At 43.4% G+C, this 17949-nt stretch overlaps 1 protein-coding gene across 2 annotated transcripts; it reads right to left on the bottom strand.

Annotated features, from left to right (window-relative positions):
• Nucleotides 1-10390: 10390 nt before the first annotated feature.
• Nucleotides 10391-17756, bottom strand: ZNF792 (zinc finger protein 792). 2 transcript variants are annotated; one of them, XM_035023676.1, is made up of 4 exons: nucleotides 17475-17756; nucleotides 14881-15007; nucleotides 14290-14412; nucleotides 10391-13649 (listed from the first exon to the last, which is right to left on the bottom strand). In XM_035023676.1, exons 1-4 carry the CDS (start codon nucleotides 17508-17510, stop codon nucleotides 12076-12078), a joined length of 1860 nt encoding a protein of 619 aa, XP_034879567.1. In that variant the 5' UTR covers nucleotides 17511-17756; the 3' UTR covers nucleotides 10391-12075. The 2 variants fall into 2 exon arrangements, with proteins under 2 accessions (XP_034879567.1, XP_034879568.1); XM_035023677.1 differs by having other exon boundaries at nucleotides 14881-14965.
• Nucleotides 17757-17949: the final 193 nt, after the last annotated feature.

The following is a 17949-nucleotide window of genomic DNA, read 5'->3' as shown; positions in this document are numbered from 1 at the left end:
CTCAAGATCTATCCATGTTGTTGTAAATGGCAAGATTTTATTCTTTTTTATGGCTGAATAGTATTCCATTGTATATAAATACCACATTTTCTTTATCCATTCATCCATTGATTGTTTCCATAATACTGCAATGAATGTAGGGGTGCATATATCTTTTTGAATTAGTGATTTCATTTTCTTTGGATAAATACCTAGAAATGGAAATGCTGGATTGTATGGTAGTTATATTTTTCATTTTTCATCAACAGTGCATGAGGATTCCCTTTTCTCCACATTCTCATTGACATTTGTTAATTCTTGTCTTTTTGCTAATAGCCATTCTGACAGGTGTGAGGTGATATCTCATTGTGGTTTTGATTTGCATTTTCCTGATGATTGGTAATAAGCATCTTCATATGCCTGTTGACCATCTATATGTCTTCTTTGGAAAAATCTCTGTTCAGATCTTCTGCCCATTTTTTAATTGGATTGTTTTTTGCTACCAAGTTGTATAATTCCTTTATATATTTTGGATATTAACCCCTTATCAAATATATCATTTGCAAACATCATCTCCCATTCAGTAGGTTGCCTTTTTATATTGTTGATTTCTTTCATTGTGCAGAAGCATTTTAGTTTGATCTAGTCCCATTTGTTTACTTTTGCTGCCATTGTCTCTGGAGTCAAATCCAAAAAATATCTCCAAGAGCAACATCAAGGAGCTTACTGCCTGTTTTCTTCTAGGAGTTTTATGGTTTCTCATCTTTTATTCAAGTCTTTAATCCATTTTGAGTTAAAGTTTGTGAATGGTGTAAGATAGTGGTATAGTTTCATTCTTCTGCATGTAGCTATCTGGTTTTCCCAGCACCATTTATTGAAGAGACTGTCCCTTCCCAATTGCATATTCTTGGCTCCTTTCTCATAAATTTAACTGACTACATATGCATGGATTTATTTGTGGGCTCTCTATTCCATTGTGTAGGTCTGTGTGTCTGCTTTATGCCAATACCATACTGTTTTGATTACTGTAGCCTTCTAATATAGTTTGAAATCAAGACGTATGATGCCTCCAGCTTTGTTCTTCTTTCTCAAAATTGCTTTGGTTATGTAGTACAAATATAGTCATTCCATACAAATAGAACAAAGGATTGTTCTATTTCTGTGAAAAATGCCATTGGGATTTTGATAGGGATTGCACTGAACCCATAGATTGCTTGGGGTAATATGGACATTTTAACAATATTATTTCTTCCAGTCCGTAAGCATGAAATATCTTTAGATTTATTTGTGTCTTCTTTGATTTCTTTTATCAATGTCTTTAAATTTTCAGTGTAAGGGTCTTTCACCTTGATTAAATTTATTCCTAGTTGTTTTCTTTTTGATGTAATTGTAAATGGGATTGTTTTCTTTTCTTTTTAAGATTCTATTTATTTGACAGAGAGAGACCAGCGAGAGAGGGAACACAAGCGGGGGAGTGGGAGAGGGAGAAGCAGGCTTCCTGCTGATCAGGTAGCCCGACACGGGGCCCGATTCCAGGACCCTGGGATCATGACCCGAGCTGAAGGGAGATGCTTAACGACTGAGCCACCCAGGCGCCCCTGGGATTGTTTTCTTAATTTTTTCTTTCTGATGGTTTGTTGGTATATAGAAACACAACTGGTTTTGTATATTGATTTTGTATCCTGCAACTTTACTGATTATTAATTCTAATAGTTTTTTGGTGGAATGTCTAGGGTTTTCTGTATATAAAATCTTACTGTCCACAGATAGTGATAGTTTTATTTCTTTCTTTCCAATTTGGGTGCCTTCTGTTTCTGTTCCTTGCCTAATTGCTCTGGCTAAGACTTGCAATACTATGTTGAATAAAAGTGGAGAGAGTGGGCATCTTTGTCTTGTTCCTGATCATGGAGGAAAAGCTTTCAGCTTTTCACTGTTGAGTATGTTTGCTGTGGGCTTGTCATAAATGGCCTTTATTGTGTTGAGAAATATTCACACTATTCCCGCTTTGTTGAAAGTTTTTATCATAAATTGATGTTGAATTTTGTTACATGCTTTTCCTATAACTGTTGAGATGATCAGATGATTTTGATTCTTCACTTTGTTAATGTAGTTTGTCACATTGATTGATTTGTGGATGTTGAACCATACTTTCATGCCTGGAATAAATCCCACTTAATCACAGTGTATGTTCTTTTTAATGGATTATTTTATTTGGATTGCTAATATTTTGTTGAGGATTTTTATATCTATGTCCATCAGGGATATTGGCCTGCAATTTTCTTTTTCTGTGGTGTTCTTGTCTGGTTTTGTCATTAGGGTAACGCTGGCCTTAAATAAGTTTGGAAGGATTTCCTCCTCTTTGTTTTTTTTTTTTTTTGGAAGAGTTTGAGAAATTTTTCTTTGTCTGAATACCTAGTCACATATTCTACCTCCCCAGAAGTATCAGCCAGTGTGAATTCGGTATGTATCCACTTTATAGAAATTTCACTTATATTTTTATTTATCTTTGCTCAATCCTTTCATGTGAGTTTAAACTCATATAAAGCTTCATACTTAATTTTTCTGCCATGTCATATAGATGTAATGGCATGTAAGATCTTTATGCTTATCTTTTTAAAGAAGTCTCCTTATGGGCTCATTTTTATGTGTTCAGTGTATTTTAATCCATAATGGTCTGGATTCTCTTTTATTGCTCAAATTTTAACAGGCCAGAGATGTAGCTCACTTACGTCATCTCCAGACAGGACTATATTAATTTTATAACTTTTTATTATTAAAATTTCCAAGTACAGTTTTTTTAATTATTAATAGAAACAGACTAGCATACCCAGAATACCTGAAGGTGGGGCTGAGATAAATACCATTTCCTTGCTTGGGCAGGGGCTCACATGGTTTGAATCTTGCAAAAGAAGAGACCACTAGGGCTTTCTTATCAGCTTGCCCAGATGTGAGACACAAGAGGAGGAAAAGCCTTTTACTTTAAACAAAAATGAACTTAAAATGGATCACAGACTGAAATAAAATGTAAAAATACAAAATATTTAGAAGGAAATATAAGAGGAAATTGTCAGGGCGCCTGGGTGGCTCAGTTGGTTGAGTGACTGCCTTCGGCTCGGGTCATGATCCTGGAGTCCCTGGATCGAGTCCCGCATCGGGCTCCCTGCTCGGCGGGGGGTCTGCTTCTCCCTCTGACCCTCCCAACCCTCCCCCCTCTCATGTGCTCTCTCTCTCGGTCTCTCTCTCAAATAAATAAATAAAAAAAATCTTAAAAAAAAAAAAAGAGGAAATTGTCAGGATTGAAGGCTAAGTGAACTATAAGGAAACATTAAACAAAAGTATTGAGAAAAGGATCTGTTTCCACATTTAAAAAACAAGAAAAGAAGGAGCATCTGGCTGGTTCAGTCAGTAGAGCATGTGACTCGACTCAGTTGTAAGTTCAAGCCCCATGCTGCATGTAGAGTTTACTTTAAATAAATCTTAAAAATAAAGTAAAATGAAAACTAGGAAAAGCAAAAAAAACCCCAGGGTGCCTGGGTGGCTCAGTCGTTGGGCATCTGCCTTCGGCTCAGGTCATGATCCCAGGGTCCTGGGATCGAGCCCCACATCGGGCTTCCTGTTCAGTGGGAAGCCTGCTTCTCCCTCTCCCACTCCCCCTGCTTGTGTTCCCTCTCTCGCTGTGTCTCTCTCTGTCAAATAAATAATAAAATCTTAAAAAAAAAAAAAGAAGAAAAGCAAAAAAACCCAAAATAATAAAAATCTAAATGGAAATCAGTGAAGTAAACAGACTATAAAGTCGGTAAAACCAAAAGCCTTATGAATAATAAAATAGGTAAGCCTCTAGCTAAGATTTATCACATTAAAAAAGAACACACCAATTATAAATATCAGGAATTAGAAAGGAGACATCACTACAGATTATACAAATATTGAAGGGGAATAAGGGAAAATCATGAACCTATCTATACCAATAAATGGACAACTTAAATGAAATGGACAAATTCCTTTAAAGGCATAAATGACTGAAGTTTACATAATAAAAAATAGGTAACCTGCGTGGCCCTATATCTATTAAGTTAAATTTGGAATTAGAAACCTGTGCATAAAGTTATTTACATCTGTTACATCTCTATGATGGATATAAAATACAGTGGTGTACTACTACACACAGCTCCCCAACTTCCCATTCATGGACAGCATTCATAGCTTGAAAATGGCTGCATGGTAAACACTATAGCTCAAAGCTGGACTTACTGTTTTATTAGCTGTGAAGATTTAAGAAAGTAGACATTATGTTAATAATTAAAAGTGTATTGTGTCTATAGTTTTCCATTGGGAACAACATAAAATTTTAAGGAAATATTTTCAGTATTCAAACTTATTACCCCATTAAGTAAATAAGTTACAACATCATTGATAAATGACTGAAGTTCCAACAAAGTTCTTTGCTGTTTCATTGTATTCTTGTTCATGAAAATAGAAATATTAACCAACATTTATTTCAAAAGAAGGCAAAAGATATGAAAGGACATTTTACCAAAGATACGTGGGTGGTAAATAACATTTTTAAAAATGCTCAAGGTCATGAGTCATTAGATAAATGCAAGGTAAAGCCACAGTGAGGATCTACTACTACCTACCTGTTAAAATGACAAACATTAAAAACATTGATCATAGCAATTGTTGGCTAATATATGGAAGAACTGGAACTCATTCACTGCTGGGGGAAAGTAACATGGTCTAAGCACTTTAGAACACAGTTTGTCAGTTTCCAAAAATTTAAATATTTCTCTGCCCTGTGACAAAGGTACTGTACTCCTAGATATTATCACAAGGGAAATGAAAGCGTAGACCCATATGAAGACCTGTACACTCATGGTCATAGCTTAATTTGTAATAGCTAAAAACCCATGTCATTTAACATATTAAAAGGTTAAAAAATTATAGTGCATTTGAATAAGGATTCTGGAAAGGTAGTGGATAGGGAGCACTAGAAAGTAATCTCCCTACCCTGACAACAATTGTACTGGCAGAATGTGTCTACTGTAATTATTTTGGAACTCTGGGGTCCATTCAAAGGCTTACAACTTGCAGAGGAAGGCTTAAGCAGTAGTAAATTACAGTTAATTTGGGTTAGTGTCAGTCCTTAGCACTGTAGCCGCTCCCATCCCTTATCCCCTTGCCCTGTGGTAGGCAGCTATGTGTGTGTCCCTGGAGCAGCATGCATGCAATTTTTGGGAGCCTGGGTAGGACCCCACTCTCCAAATATTGAGGATCTGTGCTCTAACCTGATTGCAGAGGTGAAATCACAGTAGTGGGCAGCCATTTGTGCAACCCTTATCCAATTGTTGCAAGCCCCTCCCTCTCTGGCAGAGTGACTTTCAGGGAATTTAGGTACCAGCACATTTTTTTCCCCTTCATTTTTCTTTCTCTCCTTTTGGGAGCTAAATATTTAGGATTAAGACATTCCAAAGCAATCACATATACAGGAGAATTTTAAAATTCAAGGCACAGGCTCAGAAAAGACCTGAGATACACCACAGGCTGTTCCCCAGCAGAGACAACCTATGACAATTAAATTTTAAAAATTAAATAAAAATGGCAAACCCTGGGGAAAGATGAAGAATCTGATTTTCCCAAGTTAACACATTATTAAATTTAAATTGTCCAGTGTTCAAAAAAAAAAAAATCACAAGGCATATAAGGAAATGGGAAAATATGGCCCATTCAGAGAAAAAAAAAAAAATCATCAGAAACTATCTCTTAAAAAGACCTGATGGCAGCTCTACTAGACAAACACTTTAAAACAACTATCTTACAGATGATCAAATAACTAAAGTAAGATATGGAGAAAGGCAAGAAAATAATGTATGAACAAAATGGAAATGTCACACAAGACATAGAAAACATAAAAAGAGGGCACCTGGGTGGCTCAGTTGGTTAAGCGACTGCTTTCAGCTCAGGTCATGATCCTGGAGTCCCGGGATCGAGTCCCGCATCGGGCTCCCTGCTCGGCAGGGAGTCTGCTTCTCCCTCTGACCCTCCTCCCTCTCATGCTCTCTGTCTCTCATTCTCTCTCTCGCAAATAAATAAAATCTTAAAAAAAAAAAAAAACAAAAACAGAAAACATAAAAAGAAAAAAAAAATTCTGTTGCTAAAATTACCATAACTGAAATGAAAAATTTGCTAGAGGGATTCAAAAGCAGATGTGAGGATATGGGAGAATCAGTGAACTTCAAGATAGGAAAATCAAAAGAAAAAAGATAGAAAAAGTCAACAGAATATACAGCACCTCTGGAACACCTTCAAGAGGAACAATATACATGTTGTGTGAATCCCAGGAGATGAGAGAAAGGAGAAGAGAGATAACTTTAAGAATTAACTCCCCCAATTTGATGAAATACATGAATATAAGCATCCAAGAAGCTCAATGAACTCCAAGAAGGATAAATTCAAAGAGGCCCAAATCCAGACAAATTACAATCTGTCAAAAGACAAAGAAATTTGAAAGGAACAAGAGAGGTGATTTGTCGCATACAAAGGATACTCAATAAGATTATCCACAGATTCTTCATCAGAATCCTTAGAAGCCAGAAGGCAATGGGCTAGTACGTTCAAAGTACTGAAAGAAAAGAAAATGGTAACCAAGCTCGTCTATCTGGCAAATCTGTCTTTCAAAAGTAAGGGAGAAATTAATTCCCAGATAAACAAAATCCAAGGAAGTTTGTTACCACTAGACCTGCCCAGCAAGAAATGCTAAAGGGAGTCCTTCCACTTGAAACCAAAGGGCACTGGACTAATTCTAAGCCATATGAAGGAATAAAGATCACTTGTAAAGATAAATACATGGACAATTTTAAAAACTACTATTATTGTAACTTTGGTTTATAACTCCATTTTAAAATTTCTACACGATTTAAAAAGCTCATGCATTTTCTTAAAAAGCTTGTACATCTTTAAGAACAGTTATTAGCCTATGTTTTGGACATTAAATGTATAAATATGTAATTCTGTGATATCAATAACTGAAAGAGTTGGGGATGGAATTACATAGGAGCATAGTTTTTGTATGGTATTGAAGTTAATATAAATTCAAATTAAAGTGTTAATAATTTTTGAATGTTCAACATAATCTCCATGGTAACCACAAAGAAAATAGCTATAGAATATACACAAAAGGAAATGAGAAGGGAATTAAAGCATTTCACATAAAAAAAAAAAGACAGTAATATAGGAAATGGATGACAGAAAAGCCATATAGAAAACAAATAGCAAAATCACAGAAGTAAATTCTTCATCAGTAATTACTTTAAATGTAAATGGATTAAACTCTCCAATCAAAAGACAGAGACTGACAGAATGGATGTTTAAAATATTATCCAACTACATGCTGCCCACAGAGACTAACTTTAAGTTAAAGACACAAGTAGGTTGAAAGTGAAAGGATGGAAAAACATTCCATGCAAATAAGTTTCCATACGAAAAAAGTTTACAACACAAATTTGGACATTTTTATATCATAATAAAAGGTTTTATACAGCAAGAAGGTATAACAATTATAAACATTTGTGAAACTAATAACAGACCAAGAAAATATATGACTCAAAAACTGACAGGAAGAAATAGTTTTACAATAGTTGGAGACTTCAACACCCTGCTCTCAATAATGGAGAAAAGTCATTAAGGAAATAAAGGTCTTGAACAATACAATAAACCAATCAGAACTAACAGAAATGTACACAATACTCTAAGCACCACCAACAGAAAACATTGTTCTCAGGTGCACATAGGACATTTCTATGATAGACCACATTAGGTCACAAATTAAGGCTTAATAGGTTTTAAAAGATATTATGCAAACTATTTTCTCTAATCTCAGCAGGATGAAGTTAGAAATTGATGAAAGGCAAATTGGAAAATTCACAAATTAAATAACACATGCTTAAACAATCACTGAAACAAAGGAGAAATCACCAGGAATATTAGAAAATACCCAAGATGAAAGAAAACAAAAACACGGGGCACCTGGGGGGCTCAGTCGGTTAAGTGTCCGACTCTTGATTTTGGCTCATCATGATCTCAGAATCGTGAGATCAAGCCCCAGGTCAAGCTTTACACTCAATGCAGAGTCTGTTAAGATTCTCTTCCTCTCCCTCTGGGCCTCCCCCTCCTGCTCACATGGGCGTGTGCATGCTCTCTCTCTCAAAAAAAGCGGGGGGGTAAGAAGAAAGGAAGGAAGTATGGAGGGAGGAAGAAAGGAAGGAAAGACAGAAAAGAAAGGAAGGAAGGAAGAAAACAAAAACAACATACCAAAATTTATGACATGTAGCAAAAGCTGTATGGAGGAAGCTTATATTAAAAAAGAGAGATCTCAAATCAACAACCTTACTTTGCAACTTAAAGAACTAGAAGAAGAACTAAACCAAGAGCTAGACAAAGTTAAGAAATACTAAAGATGGGGCGCCTGGATGGCTCAGTTGGTAAGCATCTGCCTTCGGCTCAGGTCATGATCTCAGGGTCCTGGGATCGAGCCCCACATTGGGCTCCCTGCTCCACAGGAAGCCTGCTTCTCCCTCTCCCACTCCCTCTGCTTGTGTTCCCTCTCTCACTGTGTCTCTTTCTGTCAAATAAATAAAATCTTAAAAAAAAATACTAAAGATTAGAGATTTAAAAAATAGAGAATAGAAAAACAATAGAGAAAAATCAACAAATCCAGAAGATGGTTCTTCAAAAAGTTGAACAAAATTGACCAACCTTTAGTTAGAGTGACTAAAAGAAGAGAGAAGACTCAAATTACTGGAATCAGAAATATAAGTGGGGGCATTACTACCAATTCTACAGAAATAAAAAGGATTACAAGAGTACTATGAACAACTGTACACACAAAAAATGGAACCTAGGTGAAATAGACTAATCCTTAGAAATACAAATCCTATCAAGACTGAGTCATGAAGAGAATATCTGAATAAACTTATAATTAGTAAGTATAATGAATAAACAACCAAAAACCTCCTCACAACAAAGCTCTGGACCCAGTGACTTTATTGGTGAATTCTACACATTAAAGAAATAGCACTAATCTTTGTTAAGATTTTCCAAAAACTTGAAGAGAACAATTCCGAATTCATTTGCCCTGATACCAAAGCCAGAAAATGATAGTATAAGAAAAGTGCAGACCAATATCACCTATGAACATGGGTGCAAATATCTTTAAATACTAGCAAACAGAATTTAGCAGCATACTGAAAGGATTATATACCATGTTTAAGTGGGATTTATTCTTGGAATGCAAGGAAGTTTCAACATACGAAAATCAATCAGTATAATACACCATATTAACAGAAGGAAAAAACATAGGACCCTATCAATTTATGGAAAAAAAAGCATTCGACAAAATCCAACACCCTTTCATGATAAAAACACTCAACAAGGTAGGACAGAAGGAAACCACTTCACATATATCAGGATAGATACTATTCAAACATTTTTTAGATTTTTTTTTAAAGATAAAACAAGTGTTGGTGAGGATGTGGAAAAATCAGAACCCATGTATACTGTTGGTAGGAATATAAAATGATAGAGCAACTGTGGAAAACAGTATGGCAGTTCCTCAAAAAATTAAAAATATAATTACCATATGAGCCAGTAATTCCACTTCCAGATATATCTATAAAGAAAGCAAGGGGGCGCCTGGGTGTCTCAGTTGGTTAGCTGTCTGCCTTCGGCTCAGGTCATGACCCCAGAGTCCCAGGATTGAGCCCCACATCGGGCTCCCTGCTCAGCAGGGAGTGTGCTTCTCCCTCTGCCCCTCAGCCTACTTATGCTCTCTTGCTCGTTCTCTCTCAAATAAAATCTTAAAAAATAAATAAATAAAACAAGAATAGAAAGCAAGGTCTCAAGGAGATATTTGTACACCCATGGTCATAGCTGCATGGTTCACGATAGCTAAAAGGTGGAAGTAAACCAAATATCCATTGACAGATGAATGAATAAGCAAAATATGGCATAAAAATACAATGGCATATTATTCAGCCATAAAAAGAAATTCTGACACATGGCATAAAACATGGATGAACCTTGAGGACATTATGCCAAGTGAAATAAACCACTCACAAAAAGACAAATACTAGATGACTCAATGCATATGAGGTACCTGAAGTAGTCAAATTCAGAGAGACAGAAAGTAGAAGGGCGGTTTCCAGGGGCTTGCGGGGGGCGGCTTTGAAGTTATTGTTTAATGGGTACGGACTTTTGGTTTTGCAAGATGAAAAGAGCTCGGGATGTGAATGGTGGTGATGGCTGTATAATATGAATGTACTTAATACACCCTGAACTATGCACTTAGAGATGGTAAAGATAGTAAATTTTATATTATGTGTATTTTACCAGACTTTTTAACTTAAAAAATAAAGCATAAAAAATTGTGATGGATTTACTCAAGAGAACACTACTCAACAGCAAAAGGAATGAACTGTTCATACATACAGCATGGATAATTCTCAAGATAATTACATTGTAAAAGAAAAAAGACCAAAAATAGGGTATAAATACTTTATGATTCCAGTTGTATAAAATTCTAAGAAAGGCAAACAAATCTGTAGTAAAAAAAGAAAAAAAGAAAAAAGGGTAAATCATGGTTTTCTGGGAAGGCATGAGGGATAGTAAAGGGCACGAGGTAGCTTTGTGGGTGATGGATAGGTCCACTGTCATTGTCATGGTTCTGGTGTTGGTTCCCTGAGTGTATACATACTGAAAACTTCTCAAATTGTACACATCAAATATGTCCAACTGTTGCATGACAATTATATCTCAACAAAGCATTTAAATAAATTGTTGCACATAAAAATCTGATCTCCCATTCATTTTAGAAAATTAGATTTGGCAACCCTACATTGACTCCCTTCTCTGTCTTGGCAGCAAAAATGGCTGGCTATGTGACAAATGCTACATCCCTGGAGTACAGGGTCTACCTTCGCTCAGCCCCCATTCTCCTGCCAATGCAGCAATGGCTGTGGCACGAATAATGCAGAGAGACTTAGTACCCACAAAACCTTTAGGTTTTTGCTCTGTCAGTGACCTGACTCATAGGACAGAGGTCTGGAGGTCCTGAGAATTTCTGCAAAGACTGAATTCTGCACAGTTACATTCAAAGGAACATTTGTGGATGCACTTTTAGAACAGGTACATTCCCTCTAGTTTGCTGCAGATTTGTCTACTTCATCATCACCTCCAGTGTTTCCATACAAATTATGGTCTCAATTGGGCCCAGTAAGTCTTACAGTTAGGACACCTGTATACCAGATGCTAAACTTCAAGGCATATGGCTCCTTGGCAGGTGCCAGGTAAACAGTGTCTGCTTAACAGTGCTAGGGAACATGAGGCATCCCGTGGAAATGGGGCCCTATTCATGCTGCTCCCAGATACAGAGGAGGTTGTCACAACTGCCCCGTCCTCAGGATAATCTCTGGCTCACAAAAATCCATGCCACTCAGATCACATTAGGCCCACAAAGTCCTACCATCTTCCCCAGGAAGCCTTGAGTAGCAACACAAAGGAGGCCAAATCTGGACAGCTATTCTCCACTATCCTGCTCTTTCTCTGAGGCAATACATTTGGAGACCCTTTTAGTTTGGTAGACCTTAACTGTGTTCTCAACCCACTTCACAGTGATCAGAACACATGGGATTAAAGGGGGCTTTATCACTAAGGCAATGTAAAGTAGGTAGTTGTTGGGATGGGTAATGTGGAGTCTGGATAAATCCATCATGAGCATCATATGAAATCTTCCCTTGGAAGAAGGGAAACCTTCTCCGAAAGCCGCCAGGAGAACCCAGCTCAGGTCTTTATGGTCAAAGATGGGTCATGTCCACAGCTACACTGGCCACAGAAGGAGGGAATGACATCTTCCTGTGGCCTCAGGCTACTTGGGATTCCCTCTTGGCAAAAGAGAAGAGGTCTGAACACAGGGACTGGCTGACACATGCTCTTGGAGACCTGCCAGAGCTCAATGGCTTCTACCACAAACACTTGCAGTGACAAAGGTCTGGTAGAGTCCACGGTGAGAAAATGCTACTTTGTTCCCGAGACCTTCCAACATAACTAGCATTCATAGGGAATCTGCCCAGTGTGGACACTGGGATGAACGAGGTTCAACCTCTGGCTGATGGCCTCCTCGTAAAGACTGTTCTCAGAGCTTATCTCCACTGCACATCGTTGTGCTGGAGGAGGGTGCACATTCTCTGCACTCCGTTCCCTAGTGTGAATTTTCTGGTGCCGGACAAGGGTAGGCCTCTGGCTGAAGGCTTTTCCACATTCGCCACACTTATATGGCCTGTCTGGTTTGTGAACCTTCTGGTGTTGCCTCAGATTAGACCTTTGCCTGAAGGTTTTCCCACATTCGAGGCACTCATAAGGCCGCTCACCGGTGTGAAGTCTCCGATGGTTATGGAGGCTGGAGCTTTGGTTAAAGAATTTCCCACATTCAGGGCACTGGTAAGGCCGTTCGCCAGTGTGAAGTCTCCGATGGCTGTTGAGGCTGGAGCTCTGGCTAAACAATTTCCCACATTCGATGCACTCATAAGGCCGTTCCCCAGTGTGGACTCTCTGATGCTTCATGAGGTCAGAGCTCCGGCTGAAGGCTTTCCCACATTCGCTGCACCCATAAGGCCGTTCACCAGTGTGGACTATCTGATGTTGGATAAGACTGGCGATGTGGCTGAAGAATTTCCCACATTCGCTGCACTTATAAGGTCTTTCTCCAGTGTGAACCCTCCAGTGCTTAATGAGGCTGGAGTTGCAGTTGAAAGACTTCCCACACTCACTGCACTCGTGAGCACTTTTGCCCGTATGAACCCTCTTATGATGAATGAGGTTGGAGCGCTGGCTGAAGAACTTCCCACATTCGCTGCACTCGTAAGGCTTCTCTCCTGTGTGCACCCTCTTATGCTGAATGAGGTTGGAGCTTCGGCTAAAGAATTTCCCACATTCACTGCACACGTGAGGGCTTTCCCCAGTGTGAACTCTCTGATGTTTAACGAGACTAGAGTGTTGGCTAAAGAACTTCCCACATTCGCAGCACTCATAAGGCTTTCCTCTATTGTGATCTCTCTGGTGCTGAAAGAGGCCGGAAGCGTGGCTAAAGAATATCCCACATTTGTTGCACTCATAAGGCCTTTCTCTAGTGTGGGTTCTCTGGTGCTGAACAGGTGTGGGCTTGTCACTGAAAGCGTTCCCAAATTCACCGCACTTGCTATGGCTCTGCACGCCAGTGCTCTGGGGGGGCTCCTCCGCTCTGTGAGTGATCTGATGCCGCAGAAAGCCGGATGTGGCCGTCCCACCCACAAAGTCCTTCCCATCCTCCCTGACTGTGAAAGGTTCCTTTGATGTGTCATCTCTGCAGCTCTTCACAGGTGAGGCCCTGTCCTCATCCCTTCTGACAGGCTTGTCTATATTCAGCATGGACTCGATCCCTCTCCCAGCCGCCTCACACACGTCTGGTTTCTGCCTGGCATGTGTTGCCTGGTGTTCAGTCAGGTGCAAAATGTCTTTCAAGTACAGGCCACACGCGTCACAGGAGTAGTCCTTCTGGTTGGACAGAGCCGCCTTGAGCTTCCTGTCCTGTGACACTCCTTCTGCAGACACTCTACGCTCACCCTCCGTTCCACAGCAAAACCCTGAAAGCAGAGAAGTGCTGGTGAAGTTCCTAGGAACTCAGACGGAAGGAAGCAGCCCCATGACAAATCATGCCTGACCCTGGCATGAGTCCTCGGGACTGCTGGCAAGAAGAGGAGCCTGGGGTCAGGGTAAGGATGTCTGCTCTGCAGTACTGTGTCTGGCAAGGTCACAAACCAGGGAGGCCTTGCCAGGACCAAGGACACAAGGATGGGGGCGCAGTCTTAGGCCGGAAGGCGGGGTTTCCAACTCACTTCTTTCTAAAGGCTTTCCAGCAGGGCCTTGGCCGCTGCTAACACACGGAACCCTGTGCAGAACAGTGTGTCCAGGCCCAGGAAAATCTGATTGCAACTGAGCGGCCGCTGTTTAAGGACTATGAAAGGGAATATGCACCTATCATGCCATATTAAGTGTAGGTCCACGTTGGAGACAGTCACAGAGGGAGCTGTGGAAAGAGTGAGCCAGGGGCCACAAGTCAGAGCAGAAATGACAAGTGGGCGATGTGTCAAGAATGGGAAAGGAAAGGTAGAAGAGAGACGTGGCCATTGGCTTCGGCACCAAGACAATGATGAACATGAGAAAAACTGCAGGTGTGATTTGAAGACAGCAGTGACGTCACCTGTCCCCGCATCCCCTACTCACCAGAGATAGGTCCGCTGTACGCCCCTCTTGCCATGGCTGACGTCATGTCCACCCTGTCAGGCACCCATGGCTCTGCCCCAATCTGCAGCTGGGCGACTATGTGAGACCTGAAGGAGGTAAGTCCTGAGGGAAAGACAGGGCAGGTAAGTGGCCAGCACCTGGCCAGATGAACCACCTGATGACAGACCAGAGGAAAGAAAGTGAAGTATTACAACAGGACCACACAAGGGAGGTATGGCAGGAACATTCCAGTGGTCACAGCAAGCGGTGACCACATCAGGGCCAGACTTCCCAGCAGTCAGGCCCTAGGAAACGTTAGCTAAAGGACAGGATCACCCAGGCAGAGAGTGGCCAAGCCAGCCGGGATCCACTGGGCTACCTGCAAGACTCCTCGCTGCCGGCCCTTTCCCCCCAGTGCTTTGGGGCTGCTCAGGAAGAGGATGGGACGCTGCACTCGGCGTGGGCCTGCAATATGCAGCACATATCCTGGGAGAGGCGGGCAGGAAGCGGGGCCCGTAGGTCTGGCCGTGGGAAGGAAAAGGGGACGGGCAGAAACGAGCTCAGGACCCCCAGTGGGTGTGAAGGCCTTACCCAGCGAGGCTATAAGTGCAAAGTTCTCCAGCATCACGTCGCAGTACAGGAGCCTCTGAGCCTCATCAAGGAGCCCCCACTCCTCCTGGGAGAAGTAAATGGTCACGTCCTCAAAGGTCACACAGCCCTGCCATGATGGGGACAGTTCATTCCAGGATCAGCTTCTCTCCTCAGGCCTCCCCGTCTGTCCCCTGCTCCCTCTCCTCCCCAGCTTCCCAACTCAGAGGAGATCCCAGGCCCTGGCTTCACTGGTGTTTGCTCCTTTGTATGCCTCACCTGACCTCTGTGTCAGTCCACAGCATCGACGGGCGGGTGGGCAGAGGGACACCACGGCCCAACCCCCTCCTCTGTGGGCGCCCTCCCATGTCACCAACATCATGCTTCCCACACACAAACACGGACTCAATCTTCTCCCTTAATTGCCAGTACCAAGGCCCTGGGGCCAACAGCTCACACTCACTCCTATATGCATATCACTTCTTGGACTGCACCTTCCTCAGACTCTGGACCTCACCACTGCATCCCCATTGTCACTGTACTCTCTCTCCATCCCAGCCCACATCATAGCCATTGCCACGGACCCTCACATGTCACTCTGCACACGACATGCAGAAAGTTCTTAGCAAATCCAACCATGATCCCATCCAGATCCTTGGATGGCTCCCACTGCCAAGGGCAACAGCCACCAGTGATCTGAAGGTCTCCCCGCCCAGCTCTTTCTTGGCTTCAGTCTAAGCCACGCAGAGCCACACAGATATCAGATACCCTTGGGCCTCTTCCTCTTCTATGTTGCACATGGGTTCTCCTATCCCCACCCACTCAGGGTCACCCACTCCCAGCTGACCCCATTTGCCCCCGAGCTAATTCCCCAGCCCAACTGAAAACCCCCGGCCCCATCAAAGGGCACCAGAGACGCCTGCCGAGGATGCAGAGGGGTGAATGAGCACCAGCCCAGGGCTCGCTGTAATACTGCCTCCATTACTACGGGGCCTCCCCATCCCTCCCATATCTACACCACCTGCTAGACCCCCTTTCCCCACACAGCAACACCATCACCACCACCACGACCACTACTCCTCCATGTCTGTCTGGATGATGCCAAACAAGCCAACCGCGGTGTCCCACCAAGAGACCCCGTTCTCAGTTCTCAGGCCCCGCCTTCCTCTTTCTCTCTAACACCATTGCCACCTTGACCTGAAGGTTCACCTTCTTGAACTGGACACACAACCACACCCTTGTCCACACACCAGATGCCACACTTAGATGTTTTAACTGTGGAAAGACTAACCAAGTAAGAAAAACAAAGGCTATTTATACTGAGCTTGCAACAGCGAGGGAGGGAGCCGCTGTTGCTTATGCTTTGGCAGAGGAGTGGGAAAGCTTTATAGCAGAAAAGGGAAGGCTTCAGATGTGCCCTGACTGGGGGCTGCTGGCCCAGGGAAGCTGCAGGCAGGCTAACTAGAAGCAGGGCATCCTATGTGATAGGTTAGGGGTGCATATTTGGTTTTCTCTGCCTGGCCCCAAGTTGGAAGTAGGAACAAATATTAGAGAAGCTGTCAGTTATTAATCCAGCCCTGGTCATCTGGGGCCGGTTGTTACAGAAGTTACTGTTCCCGGATTGTCACTAGAGATAGCAATCTGGCTTCCTGTGAGTCTAATTTAAGCAGGCTAGCTTCCTGGGTTGTTTATTGTAGATAAAGAGGTTGGTTTCCTGGGCAGGTCCCTGCAGGTTGTGGGTAAGAATTCTATTTTTATATACGGTCTGGCCTTTGTCCCTTTGTGTATTTGGTCTCTCATAACCTTAACTATACCGCCCCCAAACACCGTAACCAGTGGCTAGCTGCCCACTCAACTCCATTCAGGGGTCTCTGGAACATCAGAGCTTAGCAGGGCCAAAACCTCACTTCTGCTTTTATGTTGAAAATTCCTTCTACAACCAACTTCCCCAGCTCCGTCCCGCATCCATCCTTCCAGCTGCTGAAGCCAAAAACCATCCCTTCTCTTTCTCACCTTCGACATCAGAAAATCTGGTCAGCCTGACTTAAAAGCCGGATCCAGAATCCAATCACTTCTACCTGCAGCCACCTGCAGGACTCACCTGAACTACTCCAATAGCGGACTCCCTGCCCTCCCTGCCTCCACCCTTACGCCAAGTCCGTTTTCCACTCTGCGTCCACGGGGAGCCTGTCAAGACCCGAGTCAGATAATCTTCCTCTTCTACTCGAAACCATCTACGGCTCCCAACACCCTCAGAATAGAGGCCCAGCTCCTCAGCCCGCCATTCCGGGGCTCACTGTCTCCCACCTGCTCTCCGAACCCTCAGCTCAGTCACCGCCAAGCCTTGCACACGCTGGTCCCTGTGCCTAGGAAACCCTTCCTCGCCTCCTGCCCCTAGATTTCGGAAATGGGAAGCGCTCTGTATCATCTCCGGCCTGGATCCAGCACCCCAGGCTGGGCGTAGCTCTCCTCCAGCGCCCCCAGACTCAAAAGCCGAGGAGAGGTGGCAGAGGAGAGAAGACAGACAAGGCCCACCTCCGCGGTCCGGGCGCCAGACACGACAGCGTGGGGGTCGCGGCGGCTACTCGTGCACTCACCTGTCCCGGGTCTCTGAGTGCCGCCGCCGCCGCCATCGGTGCCCGGGCTCGCAGCGGAGCCGCCGGAGACGGTCAGCCCCCGGTAACCCCCGGCTTCGCCTGGCCCCGGGCGCGGCGGGCCCTCGGGCCTCGGGCTCCCGGCTGGTGCAGGCGCGCGGGCCGCGGGCCGCGGGGCGGAGCAGGGTCCCAGCCCCCCGGTCTCGGCCCCCTTGCTCCGGAAAGGTCGGGTGACGCGGGCGCGCCCACCCGGCCCGGGCCGGGCCTGGCAGGCCTGGAACGCAGGAAGTTCCGGCCCGAAGCGGCGCCGCGCTCCCGGGCCGTCATTGGCCCCGCGCCAGGCACGGACTCCAGGTTCAGTCTCCCCGCCGGCGTTTCCCGTCCCGCCCACGGCCGCGCTGGAGGGCTGTGCTGGGGGCGGTGCCGGGGGCGGTGCCGGGGGCGGTGCCGGGGGCGGTGCTGGGAGGGCGGTGCTGGG

The sequence above is a fragment of the Mirounga leonina genome, unplaced genomic scaffold (assembly GCF_011800145.1).
Source record: "Mirounga leonina isolate KUSES-001 unplaced genomic scaffold, KU_Mleo_1.0 Mir_177, whole genome shotgun sequence".
Classification (NCBI taxonomy): domain Eukaryota; kingdom Metazoa; phylum Chordata; class Mammalia; order Carnivora; family Phocidae; genus Mirounga; species Mirounga leonina.
The sequence above is the reverse complement of the archived record's forward strand: the minus strand, read 5'-3'. Positions and strand labels throughout refer to the sequence as shown.